General features: G+C 30.1%; 1 protein-coding gene and 1 non-coding gene across 3 annotated transcripts; one reads left to right on the plus strand and one right to left on the minus strand.

The window, feature by feature from the left end:
* Positions 1–3,710: 3,710 nt before the first annotated feature.
* Positions 3,711–7,749, plus strand: LOC108461435 (co-chaperone protein p23-2). Of its 2 annotated transcripts, XM_017761275.2 has the most exons (6): positions 3,711–3,871; positions 4,289–4,472; positions 5,387–5,546; positions 6,235–6,266; positions 6,679–6,724; positions 7,489–7,749. In XM_017761275.2, the coding sequence occupies exons 1-6, from the start codon at positions 3,867–3,869 to the stop codon at positions 7,521–7,523; spliced, it is 462 nt and encodes a 153-aa protein (XP_017616764.1). In that variant the 5' UTR covers positions 3,711–3,866; the 3' UTR covers positions 7,524–7,749. The 2 variants fall into 2 exon arrangements, 1 of the variants encoding a protein (XP_017616764.1); XR_008276933.1 differs by lacking the exon at positions 7,489–7,749 and having other exon boundaries at positions 6,184–6,266; positions 6,679–6,719.
* Positions 7,750–22,692: 14,943 nt separating this feature from the next.
* LOC128287200 (small nucleolar RNA R71) lies at positions 22,693–22,796 on the minus strand. Its single transcript, XR_008277896.1, has one exon. It is a non-coding gene; the product is annotated as a small nucleolar RNA R71 (small nucleolar RNA).
* Positions 22,797–23,411: the final 615 nt, after the last annotated feature.

Raw genomic sequence — 23,411 nt, forward strand, 5'->3', positions numbered from 1 at the left:
TTAATGTATTAACAAATATTTATATTTTAAGAAATTATTTAAATTTTAACATAATGTATTTACAAATACTTTATTATTTGTTTTTTTCCTTAAGAACAAGTATTGCTATTTGTTTGTTTGATAAAGAAATATTACTATTTTTATAAAGTAGTATTATTATTTTTATAAAATATATTTATTATTTTTCAATTAAAATATTTTTTATATAATATTAAAGTAAAAAAAGTAAAACATTGATTTAAATTTGTACCAAACAAATATCGACAAAAATTTTAAATTCGATTTGTTGAAATCAAAACTCAATTAAAATGTTAAATAATTTAGATTATTAAGTTAAAAGAATAAAAATCCTCTACTCTTTTACTATATCCTCCTTATGCCTTAGCTATCATATTTTAACATAGGTTTTTTACTAATAGCTTCCTTTAAAAATAGTTTTAAATTTAAAATATTTTATCATTTTCTTAAACAAATTGTTCTAATATGTTTTAAGTTTTAAATTATTTTAATACATTTTATTTGTTTCATTTTACATAATACATTATGTTAGTATTTTTTAAAGAAAAATAACATTTATTAAGTGATTCTTGATTAAGATTAAATATACTTAAGTTCTTGTATTTTTATAAATATGAAATTTAGTATTTACATTTTTCAGATTTAAAATTCAAGTTCAACTGTTAATGTCACCTTAATTTTATTTTATCGATCTCGTAGTGTGACATTTTAAAATTAAAAGAAATATCCATTTAATAGTCATATAACAAAAAATAATGCTTTAATGAACTTAAATTTTAAAAAAAATTTAACGGTGTTAATAATTAGATTTTATTTTAAACTTAAAAAGTAGTGAGATTAAATTATTTGAAATAAAAGATGGGGATTAAATTTTAAATATAAGAGTATAAGGGGTTTTTATCAAAATAATATAAAATTTTCATTTACAAAAATGGGATAGGTTGTAAATTAACTATGAAAATGCAGTATTTTATACACTAAAATTAAGTGCACCCGCTATAAAAGTAATATTTTAAATAATAACAAGCGGCACCCATTTTCATCTCCCACATTTAGATTTTTTTTTAATTTTAAATTTAGAGTGATTATGATATAATTTTGAATTTCATACATGTATGTTATAGAAATTAAAATTAGTCTTTTATTATCATTTATCATAATTTAATTTTTATATGTTTTCAATTTAAAAGCTAGTCAATTTATTTAATACTAATAAACTCGATTAAACATCTATCAAATTCATATGCAAAGAATTAATAAAATCATTAATTTAATAATTTATATGTGCCAAATTAGAAAATTTTGATAATTTTATGTTTTAAGTTTTCTCATATTCTAATTTTTTTCTCAGATCGTATATGTTTGCTATAATCATATAATGTCTAGTATTGCTAAGTTTGTTTTAAATGTCTAATTATGAATTTTATCTCTTTACTTTATAAAAATTTGAGAAATTAATTTATTAACTTTAATTTGTTAAAATTTAATCCTCAAACGTTATTAAAACTAATCTAATTGTTGATAATAAAAAAACATATAAGCTTGAACTATTGATTTTTTTTCTTATTTGTCACATATAAATTATTAAATTGATAGTTTTATTAATTATGATAATAAAATGACTAACTTCTAATTTTCTTAAAATAGAAGTATAAAATTTAAAATTATACCACAACCAGTCTAAAATTTAAAATAATAATAATGATTTAAAAGTGAGGAGGGAAAAATGAGCCCGTTGACAATTTGGCTCCACCCATTTTTCTATTAAAATATTTTTAAATTTTATTAATTAATTTATTTTTATTAAAATATTTTTTATAGTTAATGCCACTAACACATTGATGGCACCCAATTTTACCTTAAAAAATCTATTTTTATAATTAATCTATAACTTATCCCATTTTTGTAATTAAATTTTTATATTATTTTTATTAAAAAAACCAGTATAAAGACTTAGATTTTAACCCACTCATTATAACAAAATTTAATTTATTTTTAGACATTTTAAATATTACATGTACATTTTATTGATAGACTAACAACTAATTGTAAACTCAAGAATATAGTGACAGATGAAAGAGCATGGAACCTAGAGGCATTTAGGGAAAAGTTGGAAAAAGTTGCCAGAAGAAATTGTTAGAATGACCGGACAAAATCTTTTGGGTTCAAACATCGAGTGAAGGGTTCTCAATTAAAAGTGCATATCAAATGATAAAAGGAAACACATGGGATACAGGGGATCCAAGTGGGAGAAAGTTTGGAAATTCCAAGGACTGCACCGTGTACGCTTTTTTCTTTGGCTTGTTTGTAAGCAAAAGCTACTTACTAAATATAGAGCACGTATAAAGAGGAATTGGTCATAATACATCCCGCTCAGTATGTCACCACAACACAAAAGATATCTTATACGTCATTAAGGATTGTTTGACTATTAAAGAGGTCTGGATTAATTTTGTACCTAAAAATTATCAATCTCAATTCTTTTAAGGAAATCTCTTTGATTGGGTTAGGACAAATTTAGGGAATCTTAAGTGGGTGCCAGGAGTTGGGGTTTATTGGGTTATTCTCTTTAGCTCACTAGCATGACGTCTTTGGAATATTAGAATTTTTTTTTGTTTTTTAAAGATTATCTTGGAACTTTATGGAAACTATTAAGATATTAATAAGTTGGGCAAAAATGTATAATGCTACTTATAAATTGGATCTACCCAGAGAATATACTTTTAATTCTGAGCGGACATTAGGAGGTGTATTAGAATAAGTAAGGAAGTTAGAGGGTAGTTATGTTTTTAGTTTAGTTAAAGTTTTTTTCAAAAATATATTAAAAATATTTATCTTGATAATAATGTATTTTGAATAGTTAATCTTATTACATTTTTGAGACTATCATTTATATGAAAATTTATTTAATTAATAATAAAATTTTAGAAAATATTAATTAACTTAATATATGAATAATTCATTGGAAAAAAAAATAGACTATTCAAGTAAGCTAGAAACCAAGTTATTGTGATAGAATATATATTGTAGATATAGATATTCAAAGTTCTTAATTATATTTTATTAATAATTTTAGGGTGTAAAAGGTCCCCAAATTTTAAAAATAATAATTAAGCCTCTATTATTTTATTTGCACTCAATTGGATATTTGAACATTTAAAATGTATCAAAAAGTTTTCAAACTTTTTAAAAAAGAAAGCAATTAGGCCCTATTTTTATACTTAATTGGGTACTTAAATTATCAAAATGCATAAAAAGACCCATTAACCGTTAACTGTAATAGTTGATTGTTAAAGTTAATTGCTTCTAATTTTTTCATTAAAGTCACCACGTGTCACAACCACATGTGGAAAAAATTATAAAGAATAAAATTAATAAAAGTTATTAAATTTTAACAAAAATATAAAAAATTAAAATCAAACAAAATTATAAAATATAAAATATAAAATTATAAAATAAAGTCGTAATAAAATTATAAAAAATATGATGACTTAATTGAAAAAACTGAGGATTGTTAATTTTAATGGCCAATGATTAAATGAATGGTTAAATGGTTTTTTATGTATTTTATAATTATTTTATAATTTTGTAAAATTTTACAAATTTTATATTAATAAAAAGAAAAAAGTAGAGACTTAAGTTTTAGGGGTTTTTACAGCCTAATCCTTTATTAATAAAAAAAAGTTTTATATTTATAAAACCCTTCCATTTGACCGGCTTGACCAATGATTGAGCTTAGTTTTGAAGCCTCGGAAATTCGTTGAGCCCTACTCTTATCTTCCCTCAAACCCTCTTTCTTTTTATTTTTATTTTCTACTGTTTTACTCTCGTGTTTCAAGTACCCAGATATGAGGTTCTGTAGTTTTATTTTTTTCTTTCTTTCCTGATTCTTATTAAATTTCCATCATGTTTTCTTTTTACTGTTTCAGCCTGCTTTTCCCTGCCAAAAGATTTTCTAAATATTTTATGTCTCTGATTAAAAAAAGGAGAAAAAATGTTATACTAAACTTGTTTGATTTTTAAGAACAAATCCAGTGCTTGATTTTCCAAGTAAAAGATCTTTTTGGTAAAAAAAGTTGTAGATTTTCGCAACCATTTTAGTCTTTTCTTTCTAGTTCTTGCTATATAATACTGTTAAAAAAAAGTGGGTTCATTTTATTTGATTTCTTATTTATGGGTTAAAATTACTTAGTTGTTTTGTGCTTTACATGGAAATTGATATATGTTGTCTTTGATGATTTTAAAACTGTTTATTTTGTTTTGTTCTCAGTCGTCACCCGGAAGTTCTTTGGGCTCAGCGCTCTGATAAGGTATATCTTACGATTTCTTTGCCTGATGCGAAAGACATTTCTGTTAAATGTGACCCTCAGGGGCTGTTTAGCTTCTCTGCCATGGGAGTGCAAGGAGAATCCTTCGATTTCAGTTTGGAGCTTTTTGGGAAAATAGTTCCTGAGGTGAGTTTTTGTATCTTAGATGCTCATTTTCGTTATTCATTGGTAGCATAAAGTTCTTGCTTGTCCTTCTTGTAAGTTATAACAGATTTCTTTCCTCGACTTGGGTGTGAGTGTTGAAATGGAGTTGTGACATAGTTTCCTCATGTGTGTCTCTCTGAAAACATCTTGCAAGGTTTTTAGAACTGGACCAGTGACATAACCAGTCAGACCATGATTCCCAGTTCAACCGGTACATTCAGTTTAACTAAATAAATATTAAAAATCCGGTTTAAACAGCATTGGGAAAGAGTGGATTTTGTGAAATGGTTCATGTTATCTATCATAACATGAGGGTGATAAGAGAGTTTGGATCTCACACTTCCATAATGACTTTAGTCTTCTAGAAGTCAAAAGCTGCAGATTGAAGGAAAATCAAGAATTGAGCCTACTTTGTCGATTTGATCTTTGACCCGTTTCTTATTAGAAGCAAAATACAAGCATTTTGAATCGAGATCTTGAACAAGTGCCATTAAGAAAGTTTGGATCTTGCATCTTCTTGAAGGCAAAAAGCTGCATATTGAAGGAAGGAAATCATGAAGCTGAGCCTAGTTAGTGGCTTTGATCTTTGGGCTGTTTCTTATTTGAAGTGAAACACAAGCATCTCAAATTGAGATATTGTAGCTTTTGTTTAAGATGCTCAGAGTTGAATGCCATTGGTGAAAAACTAAATCATTGAAAAACCAGTAAACTGGTGACATGCGAGGATGCAAGGTTGTCTTGAAAATTTCCCTGAAAGTTTATAACAAACGGAAATTTTCTTCTATTGCTTTGTAGTAACTACTATTTTTATTTCTATATATTCCCTTTTATTCACATTTTATTTAAGAAAATCCTTTAGACTTTCATTCAAAAGAAATATTTTGCTTATGTTGCAGGGTTGCAAAACTAATGTTGGGTTAAGGAATATAATATGCTCAATCATGAAAGAAGAAACAGGGTGGTGGAAAAGATTGTTAAAGTCAGAAGAGAAACCCGCGCCTTACATCAAGGTTGATTGGAACAAATGGTGCGATGAAGACGATGAAGATCCAAATTGTAAGTTATTGAATAATATATTTAGTTTTTAATCTATGAACTTCTTCTATTTGTATTATGTGCCTTGTATACTTTTCACTCTTGCTTATTTCTAAGAATCTAAATTGTTTCTAGATGATACACTTGCTTGTGTGTTGGGTTTTTCATTACAACATCGGTGAAACATTTATAATATCAGTTTACGGTTTTACCACTGTAGGGTTCTTTTCATTCTATTCATCTATGCCTTTCCAGCCTACATTTTTGGGAAATGGTGTTTGTACATTTATAATTTAGAAACCCCATGAATATTCTTATTTTCTGTTGATGCTTTTATAATTGAAAATCACCCTGTTCTGTCCTCTGACACCTAAGTTATTTGAAGTTTTTTCTTATGTTGGCTCCGACCCATGAGTCTGACATATGTTTGGACATGGATATGGGGGTATAAATGTCCCAAGATCCTCCGAATACATGGAAAAACTTTTGAAAAATTAAACATACCTATGATGGACACATACCTGTGTTTGAAACTCACACTGAGTCCGAGTAAGATTAGGTTTTATCATGTGATCTTAATGCTGAGCATTACTTGTCTATTCTAACAAATTTTCTCTACCTAATGGTCGATCTGATTAATCCTATTGTTGTTGTATAGAATTCATATTTAGGTTATTGATCTGACTGGAGTTTTTTGGGTCCTTGGCAGCTGATTTGGCCTCTGATGATGATGATGCCACGGTAAGTGGCTTTCTGTTCCATGATGTGAAATGCAGTTGATATGGGATAAAATGATGGCATGTTTGAAGTTAACTGTTAAATCCAAAATTTCTTGCCAAGAAACAAAGGGAAAGTCTCTTCTTGGCTGTCAGGCAAATTATAAAGTTCCTAGAAGGACTTAAAAGTTTAATGCTAGTATTTTTGAATGGCTTAACATATCCTTGTATCCTTTAGTTACAAGACAGATAAAAGCCTAAGATCCCGAGAACATCTAATCATAGTCCTGACCATCATTCTTTGCCATTCTTGATAATTATTAAGAGGAAAGCCAAAAACTTTAACTTGTTGTACCTACATTTAAATTGGTAGAGACATTTGCAATTCGTCATAATTATTGACTAACCATTTGATGTGAATTTGTTTCTTCTTGCAGTATGTTGGTCAAGAAGAAGAAAGCAGTGATGATGAAGGATTGCTGTGTGAGTTAAACAACTTGATTGCTTCCTGAAACTATTAAATTGAATTGCATTCTGAAGACATAAGCATGTATTATTCAGAGTACAATTTAAGGTTCCGACATCCTTCTCAGGTCATACAATAGAAATAAGCCAAACGATCAAAATGATAGAATTCTTTAGAGAATTAGAGAAGTTGTTAGTGAAGAGTTAAGAGAATTCTTTAGCACTTACATTTTCATATGGTCTAGTTTACGTGCTGCCCCTGCCGAGGCAATCTATGAACAAATCTCGACTGGGGAGTCAAAGTACTTGAAACCTGTTTAACAGGGGAGGTGGTGGTAGCCGGTAGGTTGGGTTAACGTTCTGAGTCTGACTTGCCAAGTATTCTAGGGGAAGGAGAGGCTTCTTTGACTTTCCAAAAGTTGGTAGTGAACAGTTGGAGAATTCTTTAGCACATACATTTTCATCTGGTTTAGTTTACTCATTACCACTCTAAGGCAGCCGTAGTTGCATGACAAACCCCGGGTGCGTTTATTCTGCATTTAATCAAGTAACTTGTAAGTCTAAGTACTTAACAACCAGTTTAACAAGAGGGGAGGGGGTGGGTTTGGTAAGTTCCGAGTCTGACATGCCAGCTAGGCTAATCGAGTTATGTGGAAAAGGGAGTGCTCTTTGACATTCCAAAAAATTGTTACTGAAACAATTCGAGATTTCTATGATACCATGTTTTTCTTGGTTAATGTTTTTTGCATCACATTTCTAATCTCTATTCTTCCTAATTGCAGATCTTCCAGATTTGGAAAAGGCAAGAGGAAACTAAGTAAGAAATCCTAACTAACCATTCAAAAGTTGAAGGTACTAAGCTTTTCTTGGTAGCTATCCTATTTCATGTGGAATTATATATGTGTAATTTGTACTTGAAAGTGAGGTTAACCGCGGATTAAGAGCGCTAAATAATAGTGAGTATGCTCAACTTTTTCCTTATATTTTGGATGGTTATAGTCTCATATAGATCTCTAAATTTATGTCGGGTACTTAAATAACAAGTCCTTGGATAGCGCAGCAGCAGTGATTGTTTACAAATTACAACATTGTCTGATCCTTCTCTAGATATACAAGGCTTATAGCCTTTTGATTTTGACAATCAAAGGTAAGGAAAGAAAAATTTCAAATATAATTTTATTTTTATATGTAAAATATTTCAAATATAATTGTTTTTCATCTACATTGTGGGTATGATATTTCAAATATTTTTATATGTGAAATATTTCAATTAATTATTTCAAATATCATTATGTTTATTTGTGAAATATTTTAAATACACATAGAAAAACATATAATACTAAAATTTACTACGCTCTTTATATAGATTGAAAAATAAACATTACACATAAAAATATATTTACTAAAAATAATCATAATTTTAATAATTATTTGATTTTATGAATAAAGGATTTATTAATTAAAATATTTTTTGAAAATGATATATTTATTAATTAAAAAGAAAGAAAAGTTTGGAACAATATAAAATAAAAATTACCAAATGCTTTTAAAGAGAGGAATTAAACGATGAAATTATTATTATTTAAGAATTTAATCAAAGGAGCTAATATGTTAAAAGCATTAATAAAAAATATAAATGGGAGTAGGAGAGGAATTGATCACCTCAGACTTAAAAGGATAAAATTACTAACATTAAAATATTATTTGATAAAAAATTAATTACATTAAAAATTAAAAATGTGATTTAAAGGGAAAGTGCGCATAACTCTAACACACTTTTTCGCTTTCTTAAAACTATCTTAGATAATATAATTTAAATGGGGATTAAAATTTTTAAAAATTATTCGAAGTTCAACATATTTGAACTAAAACAAAATATTTGAACTAAAGAAAGGTACAAAGAGCAAAATCAATCATACTAAGACCAAGGATTAAAACATAACAATTTATGCTCAATGATGACAAAGGAAAAACCATAATTAATATAAAATTTTAATACAATTTTCAAATAAAATAAAAAATTAAATAATTTATAAATTTTCATGAAAAAATCTATTTTAACCTTACATTTATTTTTTGAAATACTAGCATTATCGTTATTTACTCTTAGTGACTCATGAAAAACCTATTTTGGCCCTAAACCTTTTAGAATACCAACTATTCCCTTATTTGTTCAAAGTAAAACTGGTTTTATATTATACTAGTTCTTTTTATGTATTAATTAAATTACATTAAATTATTTTTTATTTTTCATAAATTTGGTAACATTTCATTAATAATATGGTTATGAAATTAAAACATATAGTTTTTAACTTAATTTTAAGTATTAATTATAGACCGTAAATTGTTAATTAAATTTAAATATTGTGATCACTCAATAATTTATTGTAATGTTATATCTATTTTAATTTTAATAGTGTATTTAATTTGTAAAAATAGTGATAAACTTAAAAAAAATTTAAGATGATTTTTATTATGTAAATTTGTAAGTTGAATTATTGAATATAAACAAATTGAAAGGACAAAATAATTTGAAGAACGCCACTAAAATTGTATAAAAAAGCAAAGGGATTGAGTTAGTATAATCTATCAAATAGATATGAATTAAATTGAAAAATTATTAAAAATACTTTTTACAAAATAAGTAATATTATGAGAGTATTTTTCTTTTATATTTTTATAAATTGATAAAATGTACATATTATCATATTTGAAAGAAAAACACTATGAATTTTAAATCCATGCTTTCTCATTTCAACAAAAATATCATTTGATTCTTTTTAAGTTTTTAATAAATATATTTGTTACATTTTCACTCAAATCATAAGTATATTATAACCTAATTTTTATTATTTATCCGTAAAAAGGTTATTTTCTAGAATACTTATTTTTAAAGAACTATTTTGACATCCATAGGTTTCAAGTTTAGTACCTTGTTGGAAGTTTTGAAATAGTTAAAGCACCTGTGGCACCCATGAGTGTTTTCACTTTAAAATATTTAAAATTTAAATTATAACACTATAATTTAATTTCTAAGGGTTATGAATAATATTTAAGTGGAAATTGACAATTATAGATGTCAAGTTATTTGTATATATTAAAAAAACGTAGATTGTAATCTATAATCGATTATATAAATAAAAAACTGAAATTTTAATTGACCTTGCCATGCATGAGTATTAAGGTTCTTATAAAAACCCTAATTCTAAAACTTATAAAAAGTCAATCAAGCTCGTTAGTTTTTCATAGAAACTCAACTTTCTTCCTCTACGTTTATCTTTTACATAAGATTTTTGAAATTCAAATTTATAATCATACCATAATGACTACTCTCTTACAGAGATTAAAAGGGACAAGTTGATTAGAATGCAACAACGTTGAAACATTCTTTAGTAGCTCAATGTTTTTATGATATGGGAGTAAATTTACCTAATCATAGAATTATTTCTTGTAACACCCCTAAAGCCGCTATGTTATAAAAGTAGTATAAAGTGAAATTTGTGTATAATGGATTCCTCAGTAAAGCAAACTAAGGAATATAATTTATAAAAGAGAAGGATGACAAATGCCAAGGGAAGTTTAATTAATAAGTAAGTCGTGCTATATATTAATTTAAAGCAAGGATTAAATCGTAAAGATGTGAAAAATTTTAAGACTTAAGTATAATTGTTTAAAATTTGAGGTGTTGAAATGTAAATATGAGAAAGTTGAAGGACCAAGCGTGAAGATAACCTAATTTCTTGTGGCGCGAAATTGGTAGGTAGGGATCAAATTGAATAAGTGAAGAAATATAAGGGTCAAAGTTATAATTTAACTAATTAAGTGATGATTCAAGGAAGGAATTGTAGAGAATGTTGGAGGGTAAAATAGACATTTCTCAATTAGGATAATTATCATGAAACATCATGATGATCATAAATATTGATGTTAGATTTTGATTTGTTAAGATTATTTTAATATTATTCTAATATAAGATATTTTATTAGTCAATTAATGGTTAAGAAAATAAAAAGGAAAGATGATGGAAATTTCTCCATATTTCTTTCAAGCTCATGTCTATCATTCTTGAAGAAGAGAAAGTTTTACTTTCTTTGCAATTTGGCCCTTTCCATCAAAATTCGTCATTTTCACTTAAAAATCAAAAGAATTTTCATAGCTACCAATAAGGAAAAATTAAAAGACTATGGTGAGCATGAATATCAAATTGGTTTCAAGAAAGATAGAATTGGAAGAGAGAGAATATCAAGCTCAGGCTTGAAATCAAGAGAACATGGTAAGAGTTTCAAGGTTTCATCATGTTTTTAAGTTAATCTTGTTAGAAAAGCAATGAAATGATGTTAAAATAAAGAATTTTCATGAAAATTTTTATGTTATTGACATGATTTTGAAAAGAGAGATAGAAGAAGTGATTCAAGTAGCAAAGAAAGGAGAAAAACAAGTGATTAAAGGTTGAAGGGATGTAAGTACCCTGAATTTTCTTGTTACCTAAGGATTAAAATGTAAACTTTATGGAATTTATGATAAACTAGTAAAATAAAGTGTAAACTAATTTGATATGTGCAATAAAATATTGTGATAGAAAGATTAATTAAAATATGGTATAGTAGTGAATTAAACATAAAGTGATGTTAAAGTAAAATTATAGCAAATATTGAGTTTCCATGATGCTAATGACTAAATTTTGAATTTTGTGAAATTTATAATTGAAACAAAAGAAATGAAGTGCATAAAAATTTGATGTAACGCCTTTCACCCAATTTGATAGACCAAATTTGAGTATTAGGTGTTACTTCCTAAAACAGATGTAACAGAGACTCTTCTATTCGCTTATGTACTAGACGAGCAATGACTTAATATAATTTTCTACTTTCGTTTACTAAATTATCTCATGTATATTATTGGGATTTACTCTATGTACAAAATGTATTCGTCTTTAAATTTTGAATAATACAACTATTGTTTCATCTTACTGTTATCAAGTACACAAATAGAGTATTACAACTAATGCGCATGCTTTAACTTTGCCCAATAGCTTTCTGTTTAACTTAGTTGATATCATATAGTCCAAAAGCTTTTCATATAGCTCTCTCTTCATGCTTTCCTTTTTCTTTCATTCCTCCTCTGCATGCATATCAGCATGGACCGCTGCTCCATTGGTGTAGACTTGGCATCGTCTCTCGGCGCACTCTCCTTTCAAATCCTACAATCAAAGGCATCCATAATAAGTTCACAAGAACTTAGTGAGGCATTATCATACATTTATTCGTCATTTCACATAAAATGTAAATATTGCACTTAACCAAACAGGTACTTATCAAACTCAGTAGTAACACATATTAAATCTCTACATACCTCGAGCTCATTCATATTTCGTAAACAATCTTACCTCAGTCGTTACCGTTAGACTTACTTAGGGTTGTAATGGTAACTCACTCTTCATTTTTTTGTTGTCTCAAGCCAAATAGTTGCGCCTTATTCAGAGTCTACCACTTCGGTGTTGCCATTGAATCTTTGTCCCGAGGTCATTTCACAGACTACGCCATTAAGGCGTATTCTTGACTTCAAATGTCTTCCTTTTTCTCTGGAAGCTTTAGACACTCGTTTGATCAATAGATGGTCACGAAGGCGTCTATACATCATTAGATAGCCAAAAAGGCATCCAAATACATACAATAGACTTCATCATGAAGGCGCTTCCATCAAAATCAACCTGAAGACTTTTCTTGACAATTTTGCCACAAAGTCTCACATATAATAGATTCAACCACAAAAAATTCCACATATAACAGGTTTCGCCACTAGGGCTCACATATAACAAAGAACAGCCACAAAGGCTTCCACATATAACAGGTTCTGCCACTACGGCTTACATATAACAGAATTAACCACAAAGACTCACATATCACAGAATCACCCACAAAGGCTTCCATATTTTGGTAAATTGCAATTTGATAATGGGGATTTGCCTAAACTCAACGAGGTTTGCCCTTCACCGTCTGGTACTCACCCAACCGTCTTTATCTTCTTTCCTTATATGACGCCATAGTTCTAGACCAGGTCTTACACTATGTGGTCTTTTTATCCCCATATGATGATATAGTCCCAGAACTAGGTCTTACACTATATGGTCTTCTTTTTCCTCATATGTTGTCATAGTCCCAGACTAGGTCTTACACTATATGGTCTTCACTTGCTTATGCCATTGACTTCTATATCAGAATTCGTGTTTACTGTCCCGACGGACTCACACGCAAGCAGACTCAACATGCAATGTAACGACCCGATAGTCAGGAGTGTCGAAAAGTGTATTTTCGAAACTCCGTTATCGTAAATTGGACTTGTAAATATTATTAAATTTATTAAAAATATTTATGAAGCTAGTTGTGTGGTTAATTAGATTTTGGTTAGGTGAATTTGTATGAATTAAGAGTAATTAGGTATAAGGACTAAATTGAATAAAGAGTGAAAGTTGAATTATAGATTAAAGAAAAATTAAAAGGACTAAAGAAGCAATTATGCCATTGCTTATAAATGAGGCGGTATAAGATAGATATTTATAAATTTATTATATATATTATATATTATAACATAAAACCTTAATATTTAAGTATGTATAATATATTATATAATAAAACAAATAAATAAAAGAAAAGAAATAGAAAGAAAGAAAGAAACAGAGAAAGCAAAACGAATTAGAAAAGAAAGAAAGAAAGAAAGAAAAATAAAAGGGAGAAAGGAGAAAGATGAAGGGCCTTAGGGGTTTCAAATTTTCAAGTTCAATTGGTTAGTCAATTTAGTCCTTTTTTCTTGTAATTTTTATATTTTTGGAATCCCAGTGTTAAATACTACTCGACCTATGCCAAAATTTTAGAAATTATTGTTTTTAGGTGTTGTTAATGTTGAATAGTTTTAGTATTAGAGACTAAATTGATAGATTTTTAAGTTAGAAATGAAAAAGGATTGAATTGTAAAATAAATTGTAAAATTTGAGTAATAAGCACTAAATTGTGAAAAAATTGAAATTTAGGTATTTAAGTGAAATTAGGGAGTTAAATTTAGTTTAAAGTAGAATTTGTATGAAAATATAAGATTAATTGTGAAGAAATAAAATTAGTCTCGATTTAGGGACTAAATTGAAATTTAGGCAATATTTGAGTAAAAATTTAAATATTCAATATGAAATTGAATTGTGTTGTGTTGTTTTGATGATTTTTAATTATTTTAATTCTGTAGCTAACGTCGTACCAGAACCTTCGACTAAAAAGGGGAAAGATAAAGTCGACGAGGAATAACTTAGAATTTTTGGTTTGTTTTTCTATAATCCGAAGCTAGTTATTAATTGTTATATTTTTTATTTAATGTATATGGTAAGTGTTGAGGTGAGTAATTGATATTTTGATAATTTATTTAATGAATTGAATTCGCAGATATATATATATATATATATTGAATGAACTGATTTTTATATTTAAATGAATATATGTGTAATTACGTGATTATATGAAAAATCAATATTGGATATTGATTATATCTGAAATGTGAAATTAAACCCTATTAAGTGTATCGGGCTGAGTCAGATATAGATGACATGCCATAGGATTGGAAGAGTTTAGGAATTTCTTCGACTTTGAGTCGATGAGACACTGGGTGTCAACTTACTACTTTGGATTAATTCGATGAGGTAGTGGGTGCCAATTTACTTTGGTTTAGTTGATGAGACACTGGGTGTCAAATTATTACTTCTAATTATCCGATGAGGCACTGGGTGGCAAACTAGTATGTTTTGGTTGGATCTGTGTACCCGTCCGAATCTGAATCGTGTTAATAGGGGTAAATAAATAATACAGTTTTATAATTGATATTGGAATGGAATGGATAATGCGGTTGTATAATGAAATGTGAAATAAATTATGAAAAGCTATTTATATAGCAGGTATGAGGATTGACATATTGTAAAACAAATGAAATATGATATGGTTGTTGTGATATTTAAATATTAATAAGTGTTTATATTTCAATTGTACATTTATAATTTCTTGTCTTTAAATATTCGGATTATAGAAATACTACTAAGTTTTACTTAGTGTACGTTTTTGTTTTCCGTGCGCAAGTTAGGAACTTAATTTTGATCGTCGATTCAACATCCAACAACGATCCCAAACTCAAATGTGGTGATGTCTATCTTTTTGTGTCGGTATGTACCTAGGGTGCCCAACTATTAATTATTTTGTGAACTGATTGTAAATGAGGTTATAAATATAATGTTAGTTTGATATATATATATATATATATATATAAATATAAACATGTGGAATTAAATTAATGTTTTGTTCATAAATTAGGCAAAATAGATGGAATTAGGTATGTTTATAATTTGGATTTGAATAATACTTTGATGATATGTTTGATGATATAATTGTGGTACCAATGAATGTACATTGGTTAGACACTTAGGATGTTTGTTTTGATTTTGTTGTGTTTAATTGTGTTTTGAATTGGTTAACGAATAATTTTTGAGTTGCTTATTGTCTAAGCTTACAGGGGATAGTAAACTTTTTGTTTAAGGTACATTTTGAGTCCACACAGCCGTGTGAACCTTGCAGCTGTGAAAATTTTTATTATTTTTTGAAAAATTCTTTAAGTTTCCAAATTAGTCTCGATTTATTTCTAACACGTATTTTGGGCCTCGAGGGCTCAAAATAAGGGACATTATGTATGAATTTAATTGGTTTTTGACCTGAATATTATATGATATCAATGTTTAAATTTATGTCTGTTTGATCAATAGGCTTTGGTAATGTTCCGAAACCTTATTTCGGTGATGAATGTGGGTTAAGGGTGTTAGATGCAAACTTATGCAACTCATGCAACTTATACACGACTTCTCATGCAGAGACTCCATTACACGCAAGCAGACTCAACATGCAAACTTATGCAACTCATGCAATTTATGCACATACTTCTCAATAGAACAAAGACTTATCATTCAACTCATGCTTTCTTACATATTCATCATTGTCATACTTTTCATAACAGTGGCGCATTGTCATTTAGACATCCAGTGACATATGCAAGCTTATCAGATACACATTTTCTCAAAATCAACATATCACACATGCACAACTCACGTTTTATTTCACAGATCAGTCTTTTAACATAGAAAAAATAAACATATAAACATACATACAACAAACATAAAAGAGTTAATAGGGTACTCACAGAACCCTCACAATATCCTCACCTTTTCCTTACATAATCCTTACCTTTAACAGCTCCAACACCAAATTTAGGCTTCTATCGAGTAAATCAGAAGCCCCTAAACATTAAACTACAGAAACTCATCAAGATTTGTCTGGTTAACCTATTTTCTTTTCACTTTGAACATTATAATCGCATAGCAAAACTTCACCATGCTTGTTTCATCAAGGCAAACATATATTCTTTTTAGTAGCATAACATGCAGAGTCACGATACTTACATTAAAAATGGGCATTCCCAGTTAAACCTATATTTCAGACTCACCCTAAAGAATAAGAAGATTTTTCCCTTTAGCTCATCCTTATATAGATGGAGAATACTTCATGAGGAAGTAATGAACAATTCCCTTCACTCACCCAGTCAACTAGATATTTTCCTCTGTTCTACTGGATGTTCGACACGTGTATTAATCCATGTGATCACCAATTAGATGCACAACAACTGTAAAGCATCACATATGTGCATACAGGCACATACATAGTTTATGCCTGCGTCCTAGCCCATCCCTCGTTAGGGCGTAGCTGATAACTCGACTAATCACGCGTTGGCGCATCATGCCTTCTTGGCAAAAACTCTATTACTTGAGTCCGCTATGTGCTTTTTTGGGTGTCCTTTTCTAACGGCGTCTCTCATCAGATTTCATTATAGACTATGCACTCACATATATGTCAAAAGTCTTATTGGGGCGAATAACGTTTTTACTTTTCTATAGACTGCAGGGCTTGTAACAGCTCATTTTCAGTGAAATCAAAACAGTGGTTTCAGGACCACAAATCCGAGCCGGAAAGAAAATTTATTTTAATATTATTGTATAATCTGCATTATGACAGGAATGTCATATGAAAATTCTGATAAGAAAATTTTATCGATTATGTGTTTGATTAGGGAAAAGACTAAATTATATAAAATGTAAAAGTTGAATTCTAGTAGCTATAAGTATCAAATACTTCAAAACTTGATGTCATTATATGGTAATTAGATCATTAAAGAAAAGTTAGTAGATATTTTTAATGAATCATCCATAGAAAAATTAGAAAATGTTAAGGACTAAATTGGAAATCAAAATAATTAAAAGATGATAAATAATTAAATAGAAATATCATCTTATGTTATATCATCTTCTTCCCCAAAAATACGTGGAAACCTTAAGAAAGAGAAAACAAGCCTTTTTGGCTTAATTGGGTAAGTATTCTTGTCCTGTTTTTAGTAATTTTTATATTTTTGAGATCGGGATAGTTTAATCTATCTATTTTGGGGATTAATTTGCAAAGATATCAAAGTATAAAAATTTTGCCATGGATGAATATGCTAAAATTTATGGTAGAAAATGAAAGGTTGTTGATAGATAAACAACTTTTACAAAGTGAATTTGGATGAAATTATGATTTACGGATTAAATTGCAAAGATGTAAAAGTTGTGGAAAAATTCTAAATTTTGTGAAATACATGTGCAGTAAATGTTATATGAAATTTTCGGTTAGACTTGGTAAAAGGATTAAATTGCACGAATTTCATTTTCCGAGACTAGGGACGAAATTGGAATTTATGAAAAGTTTAGGGGTAAAATGGTAATTTTGCCTAGGACATAAATTGAATATAATTGAATAGGAAATGTGATAAATTGATGATTAAATTTATTTATATAAATCCAGAAAGATCAAACACGAAATTAGATCGAGGAAAACAAAAAGTGTCGGATTAGTAGAATTTCTTAGACGGACGATTATAGAGGTAATTTCGTGTAACTTAATTATGCATATTAAAATGTTTGAAAATGAATGTTGTATTTGGGTGAATTATCTGAATGCTTAAAGTAGGGAGTAAATTATATGTCTGATATTGCTTGAATAAATGACAAGTTCTGATTGAATGAAGAAATTCGATGGATATATATGATTTCCCTTATTGAATGTGGTCCTGCATATGTTGCAGACAGAAAATAGCTCAGACAAGCAATCCTATTATAGCCCTCTCGAGCATCCTGTTAAATAGTTCTTGCGAGCAACTTGATCGGTAGTGATCTTGCATGTGTTGCACACTACTGCAGCTCTGTGTGAACGTCCTGTTACATGGTTTGATCGGTTGTGATCCAGCATATAATGTGGACACAAACGTAGCTCTACGTAAGCATCCTGATATAAGCTCTAATGGGCTTTCTAACATAGCTCGTTTGAACTCTCTATTACCTTGTCTGGTGCTCCTAATATTAACTCTTCGGAGTTACCTATTAAGCTTTATTAGCTCCCTAAGTAAAACTCTTAAGAATTTCCTGTTTAGCCCGGATAAGTGTCCTGTTACATGGCTCATCTGAGCATCCTGATATGTGGTTCGAGAGTGTGCTCCCTGATTAAGTTCCCTAATGGGTACCCCTGATTATGAGTTAACGATTTATAGTTTTGTACACATTGTGTGTACTACCTGAGTATCCATCAAAATTTCAATAATTCAAAGGATAAATTTCCCGAAATAAGAATCTATGAGATTAAATGAACCATTCGAGATATGTTTATTATTATTTTAATGTCTACGGTTATGTGACTAACTTGTTTATTTGAGCATGTGTAATTAGGCAAATTTGCTAATTTGTTTGGAAGCATGATATGTTTATGCTTATTTAAATGAGTATGATCGGTAAGTTTAATTCCTGTTATATGAACTTACTAAGCATTAAATGCTTACTAGGTTTTATTTTCTTTGTTTTATTGTGCTCGAAAGCTCGTAAAGTTTGGAGATCAGTCGGAGCATCATCACATTATCCACTAGCTTGTTTTGGTATAAATAATAAACTTATTTTGGTATAATGGCATGTATAGGTTAACTTGGCCAAATGATGGCTTGTAAATGCATGTTTGTAATCTAGCCATTGGTATGGCTAGTGATGTTTGATTTAGTATATTATGAGGTTATATATATATATATATCATATTTAACATATATGTATGTGGTTGGTTAGAATGAATTAAAGTAAAATAAAAGTCTTTTTTAAAAGGTAGGTCTGATCATATGAATATATGTGATGTTATTTCATACATGTTATTAATGATTGCTTGATTTACATGACTTGATTGGTTGCAATATATATGAAAGTGATGTTGCAAGTTGATTGCAAAATTTGGGTGAGAAATAAAGCTAGGAAATGACTTTATTTTGTCTACACAGGTACACATACGGGTGTGTGTCTTGACCGTGTATGACACACTGCTTGGCACATGGACATATGGTTTGGCTATATGTCCTTTGCATCCTAAAATTGAGAAATAGAATACTCAAAATTGGGCACATGGGCAGAGACACGGACGTGTGTCTCAGCCGTGTGTGCTACACGGCCCAGAACATGGGCATGTGTCTTGGCCATGTGAAACCTGCACCTAATTTATGAAAATTAAATTGACCACACGACCTAGCACACAGACGTATGGCATGTCATATGACACAATTTAGGGAGTTACACGAGTAAGGACACGATCTAGGACACGGCCGTGTGCCTCATATCGAAAGACCACACGGCCTGAGACATAGGTATGTCACACGGTCGTGTGAACCACACGGCCTACCCACATGGGTGTGTGACCCCTGTATATAAGAAATTTTTTTTGAGTTTCTGATTTAGTCCCGACTCGATTCTAATATTTAAATTGGGCCTCGAGGGTCTATTCAAGGGACAATATGATTAATTTCAGAAATGAATAGTAAATGACATGAATTACATGAAATTATTCTGTAAACTCTAGTAATGCCCCGTAATCCAGTTTCGATGATGGATACGGGGTAGGAGTCTTACACGACTCACCATTCATCAGGCCTAATACTTAACACAGAGGAGCATTCTTATCTTCCTTTGGTTCTGCTCTACCGAGGAAAGACATAAGATATCTTTCTTGTCTTATACATTTTGACTTGCCCCTTGACGTTATTAGGACTCAACAAACATCACATCAGTCAATAGATGTGTAACAACTTGTTTTTGGTGAAATCATAACAGTAGATTTGGGACCATAAATTTGACGAGTAAATATTATTTTATTATTATTTTAATGTCTACGGTTATGGTAGTAGATTTGTATAAAAATTTTATTAAGAAATTTGACATTTGCATGCTTAATTAAGTGAAAAGGACTAAATCGTAAAAGATGCAAAAGTAAAGTTCTAGTAACTAAAAGATCAAATAGCTATAAAACTTTCATGTTAGAGGATTTAGATGGTAAATATACCATTTATATAGTTAGTGGATATTCATGGATTAGTTTTGTTAGAATTATGAATATTTTTAAAGGTTAAAAATGTAAATAGGTAAATAAAGATAAAACTAAATAAGTAAAAGGTATCATCTTCTCCAATATGTTTCTTCTTCAATCAGTTTTTCAAAGGGAGTATAGCTAGGGTTTGATCAAGCGATTTTTTCTTGCATGGTATGTATTTCAATTCCGTTTTTAATGATTTTTATGTTTTAGGGATCGTTATAGCTTAATTTAGCTAGCCAGAGACTAATTTACAAAACTGTTAATGATTTAAGGTTTTTCCATGAACATGTTTGCATGATTCTTGAAGTTTGATGAAAGATTATGAGTCCTTGTTGTTAAATAAACAAGTTTTGTAAATAGATTTTTAATGAAATTGTCATATTAGGACCTATTTGTAAAAGTGATTGATAAACCGTAATTTATACATATTTTTATCGCATGCTTAGCACATTTATGGATGATTTATCTTTAGATTTGGTGAATTCGATGCTCCTAATCCTTTAATTTCATGTTTTATACTTAGGTGAGCATAGGAGAATAAAAAGAGCGAGAAACGGGCTGAAAACGGAGAAAATGGACCAACATGAGAAATCAACATGGCCTGGACTTCCTCACACGGGTAGTCCACACGGCTGTGTCCATTTGGTAGAATCGAAGCACGACTTACACGGGTAGACCACACGCCCATGCCTATTTAACAGCCTTGACCACGGTTTGAAGCAATCGCACACGGGCGTGTCCCTGTCGAGCCCAAGTATAGTCCTATTCGGAAAAGACCACTTTTGAGGGCTCTTAGGCATTCTAAAGCCTATTTAAACACCTGAGGAGGCACTAGAAAGGGGAACATGGAGTAGGAGACAAGGAATTAATCAAAGAAAGCTGATTGCCCCATCTCAGAAGCCGGATTCTTCGTCAAGGCTGAAGATCTCCCTTCAATTTCCTTCAGGAGTTTTGGGTTTTCTTTATGTTTTGTTATCTTTACTCTTTTGGGATGTTTTCTTTCATAATTATGAACTAAACCCCCTAAATACCTAAGGGGAATGAAACCTAAGATAGATCTTGTTATTATTATCTAATTGTATGATAAATATTTGACTTGTTCTTAATTATGTGTTCTTAATTCTTATTTTAATATTCCAGGATATTGATTCAAGTTAATGCGCTTATTCAGGGGAGCAAAAGTCCCTATCTAAGAGTAAATTTGTTGTAATTAAATGGAGTTGATTGCACGCCTAGAGATAGGGTGACAGGATTTTGCCGAATTAGGTGAAACCTAATAAGGGTGTCCATAGATCGAGTTAATGCAACACTAGGGTGTTAATTAGAAAGAGATTTCAATTAATTAAACTAGGGTTAGACGTTATTAGTCTCGAGAGAGACAATAATATAACTTATGGATTTCTACGGATCAAGTCAAATGAATAAATCGTCTGATTCAGAGTTAAATAACAAGTGAAGTCTAGGTGGATTTTTCCTTGGGTATTGTCTTAATCAATCGAGTTTTCCCAAAAGCTTTTCCCCAATTTTTTCTCTGTGCACCCTTAGTTTAATTAATTAGTTTAGATAAACAAACCCCCTTAATTTTTAGGCTAGATAATAAAAAGAAAGTAATTACTAGTACTGTTAGTTCCTTTGGGTTCGACAATCCGGTTTTACTAAAACTATACTACTGTTCGATAGGTACACTTGCCTTCATTGTGATAATAGTTAGTTTCAAGAGCAATTAATTATAAATCTTTAAAACCTGTCACGAATATCACGTATCAAGTTTTTGGTGCCGTTGCCGGGGAACTAAGATATTAGGAACATTCGATTTTTATTACTTTAGCCATATTTACTTTTAGTACAATCTATTTTTAGTTTAATTTCACTTTTCTAACTTTTATTTTATTTTCTTCTGCTAGGTTTTTCTAGTTTATGACTAGAAGAAACCCGTCTGGACCATTACTTTTCCATAGTGAGATCGTTGCACAGTTCGTAGAAACTGAAGAGAAATAAGGCGAAGCTTAAGATACACAGAAGAAGAGTAAGAGAACGATACTCACACCACAACCAAGGAGACAACTGAAAACCAGGAAAATCCACTACCTCCTGCAATTACTGCTAATCAGAATCCTGCTCCGCGTACTATGTATGATTATGCTAAACCTTCTTTAACAGGAACTGAATCAAGCATAGTTAGGCCTGCTGTTGCTACAAATAATTTTGAACTGAAACCTAACACAATTCAAATGATACAGCAATTAGTTCAGTTTGATGGTTTGTAGGACGAGGATCCCAACGCTCACTTGGCGAGTTTTCTGGAGTTTTGCGATACATTAAAATCAATGGCATTTCTGATGATGCCATTCGTCTTTGGTTATTTCCCTTTTCATTGAGGAACAAAGCTAAACAGTGGTTGAACTCGTTACTACGAAGGTCAATCACTACTTGGGAACAAATGACAAAAATTTTTTATTAAAATATTTTCCATTGGCTAAAATGGCTAAATTATGTAATGATATCTCTTTTGTGCAGATGGATTTAGAAACACTCTACGATGCATGGGAGAGATACGAGGACCTTTTGAGAAGATGCCCTCACCATGGGTTACCACTCTGGTTATAGGTTCAAACGTTTCACAATGGATTGAATTCTTCGACTAGACAGATAATTGACGTAGCTGTTGGTGGAACTATCAATAATAAGACACTTGAGGATGCTTATGAATTTATAGAAGAGATGTCACTGAATAATTATAAATGGCAAGTTATGAGGACAAAGCAAATGAAAACAGCCAGCGTTTTTAACGTCGATTCGGTCACCATGCTCTCTAATCAGGTAAAACTTTTGAATAGAAAAATTGATGGTTTTCTTAGTTCTTCACAGGTTCACCCAGTAATGCAGTGCGGAACAAGTGGAGATGGATCAAGCAATTCAGAATACCCACCCTATAGCCATAACATTGAGAATGAGCAGTTAAATTACATGGGTAATAATCCTCGATCTCAAAATAATCCTTATAGTAGCACTTACAATGCAGGTTAGAGGAACCACCCAAATTTCTCATGGGGAAGCCAAGGGAATCAGAGACCACCACCTCCAGGCTTCCAACAACCACCCTACCAACAAGAGAAAAAGCTGAACCTTGAGGAGATGCTAACAAAATTCATCTCGGTGTCAGAAACTCGTTTTCAGAATACCGAAACAGCACTTAAGAATCAACA

Source organism: Gossypium arboreum, chromosome 13 (assembly GCF_025698485.1).
Source record: "Gossypium arboreum isolate Shixiya-1 chromosome 13, ASM2569848v2, whole genome shotgun sequence".
Classification (NCBI taxonomy): Eukaryota; Viridiplantae; Streptophyta; class Magnoliopsida; order Malvales; family Malvaceae; genus Gossypium; species Gossypium arboreum.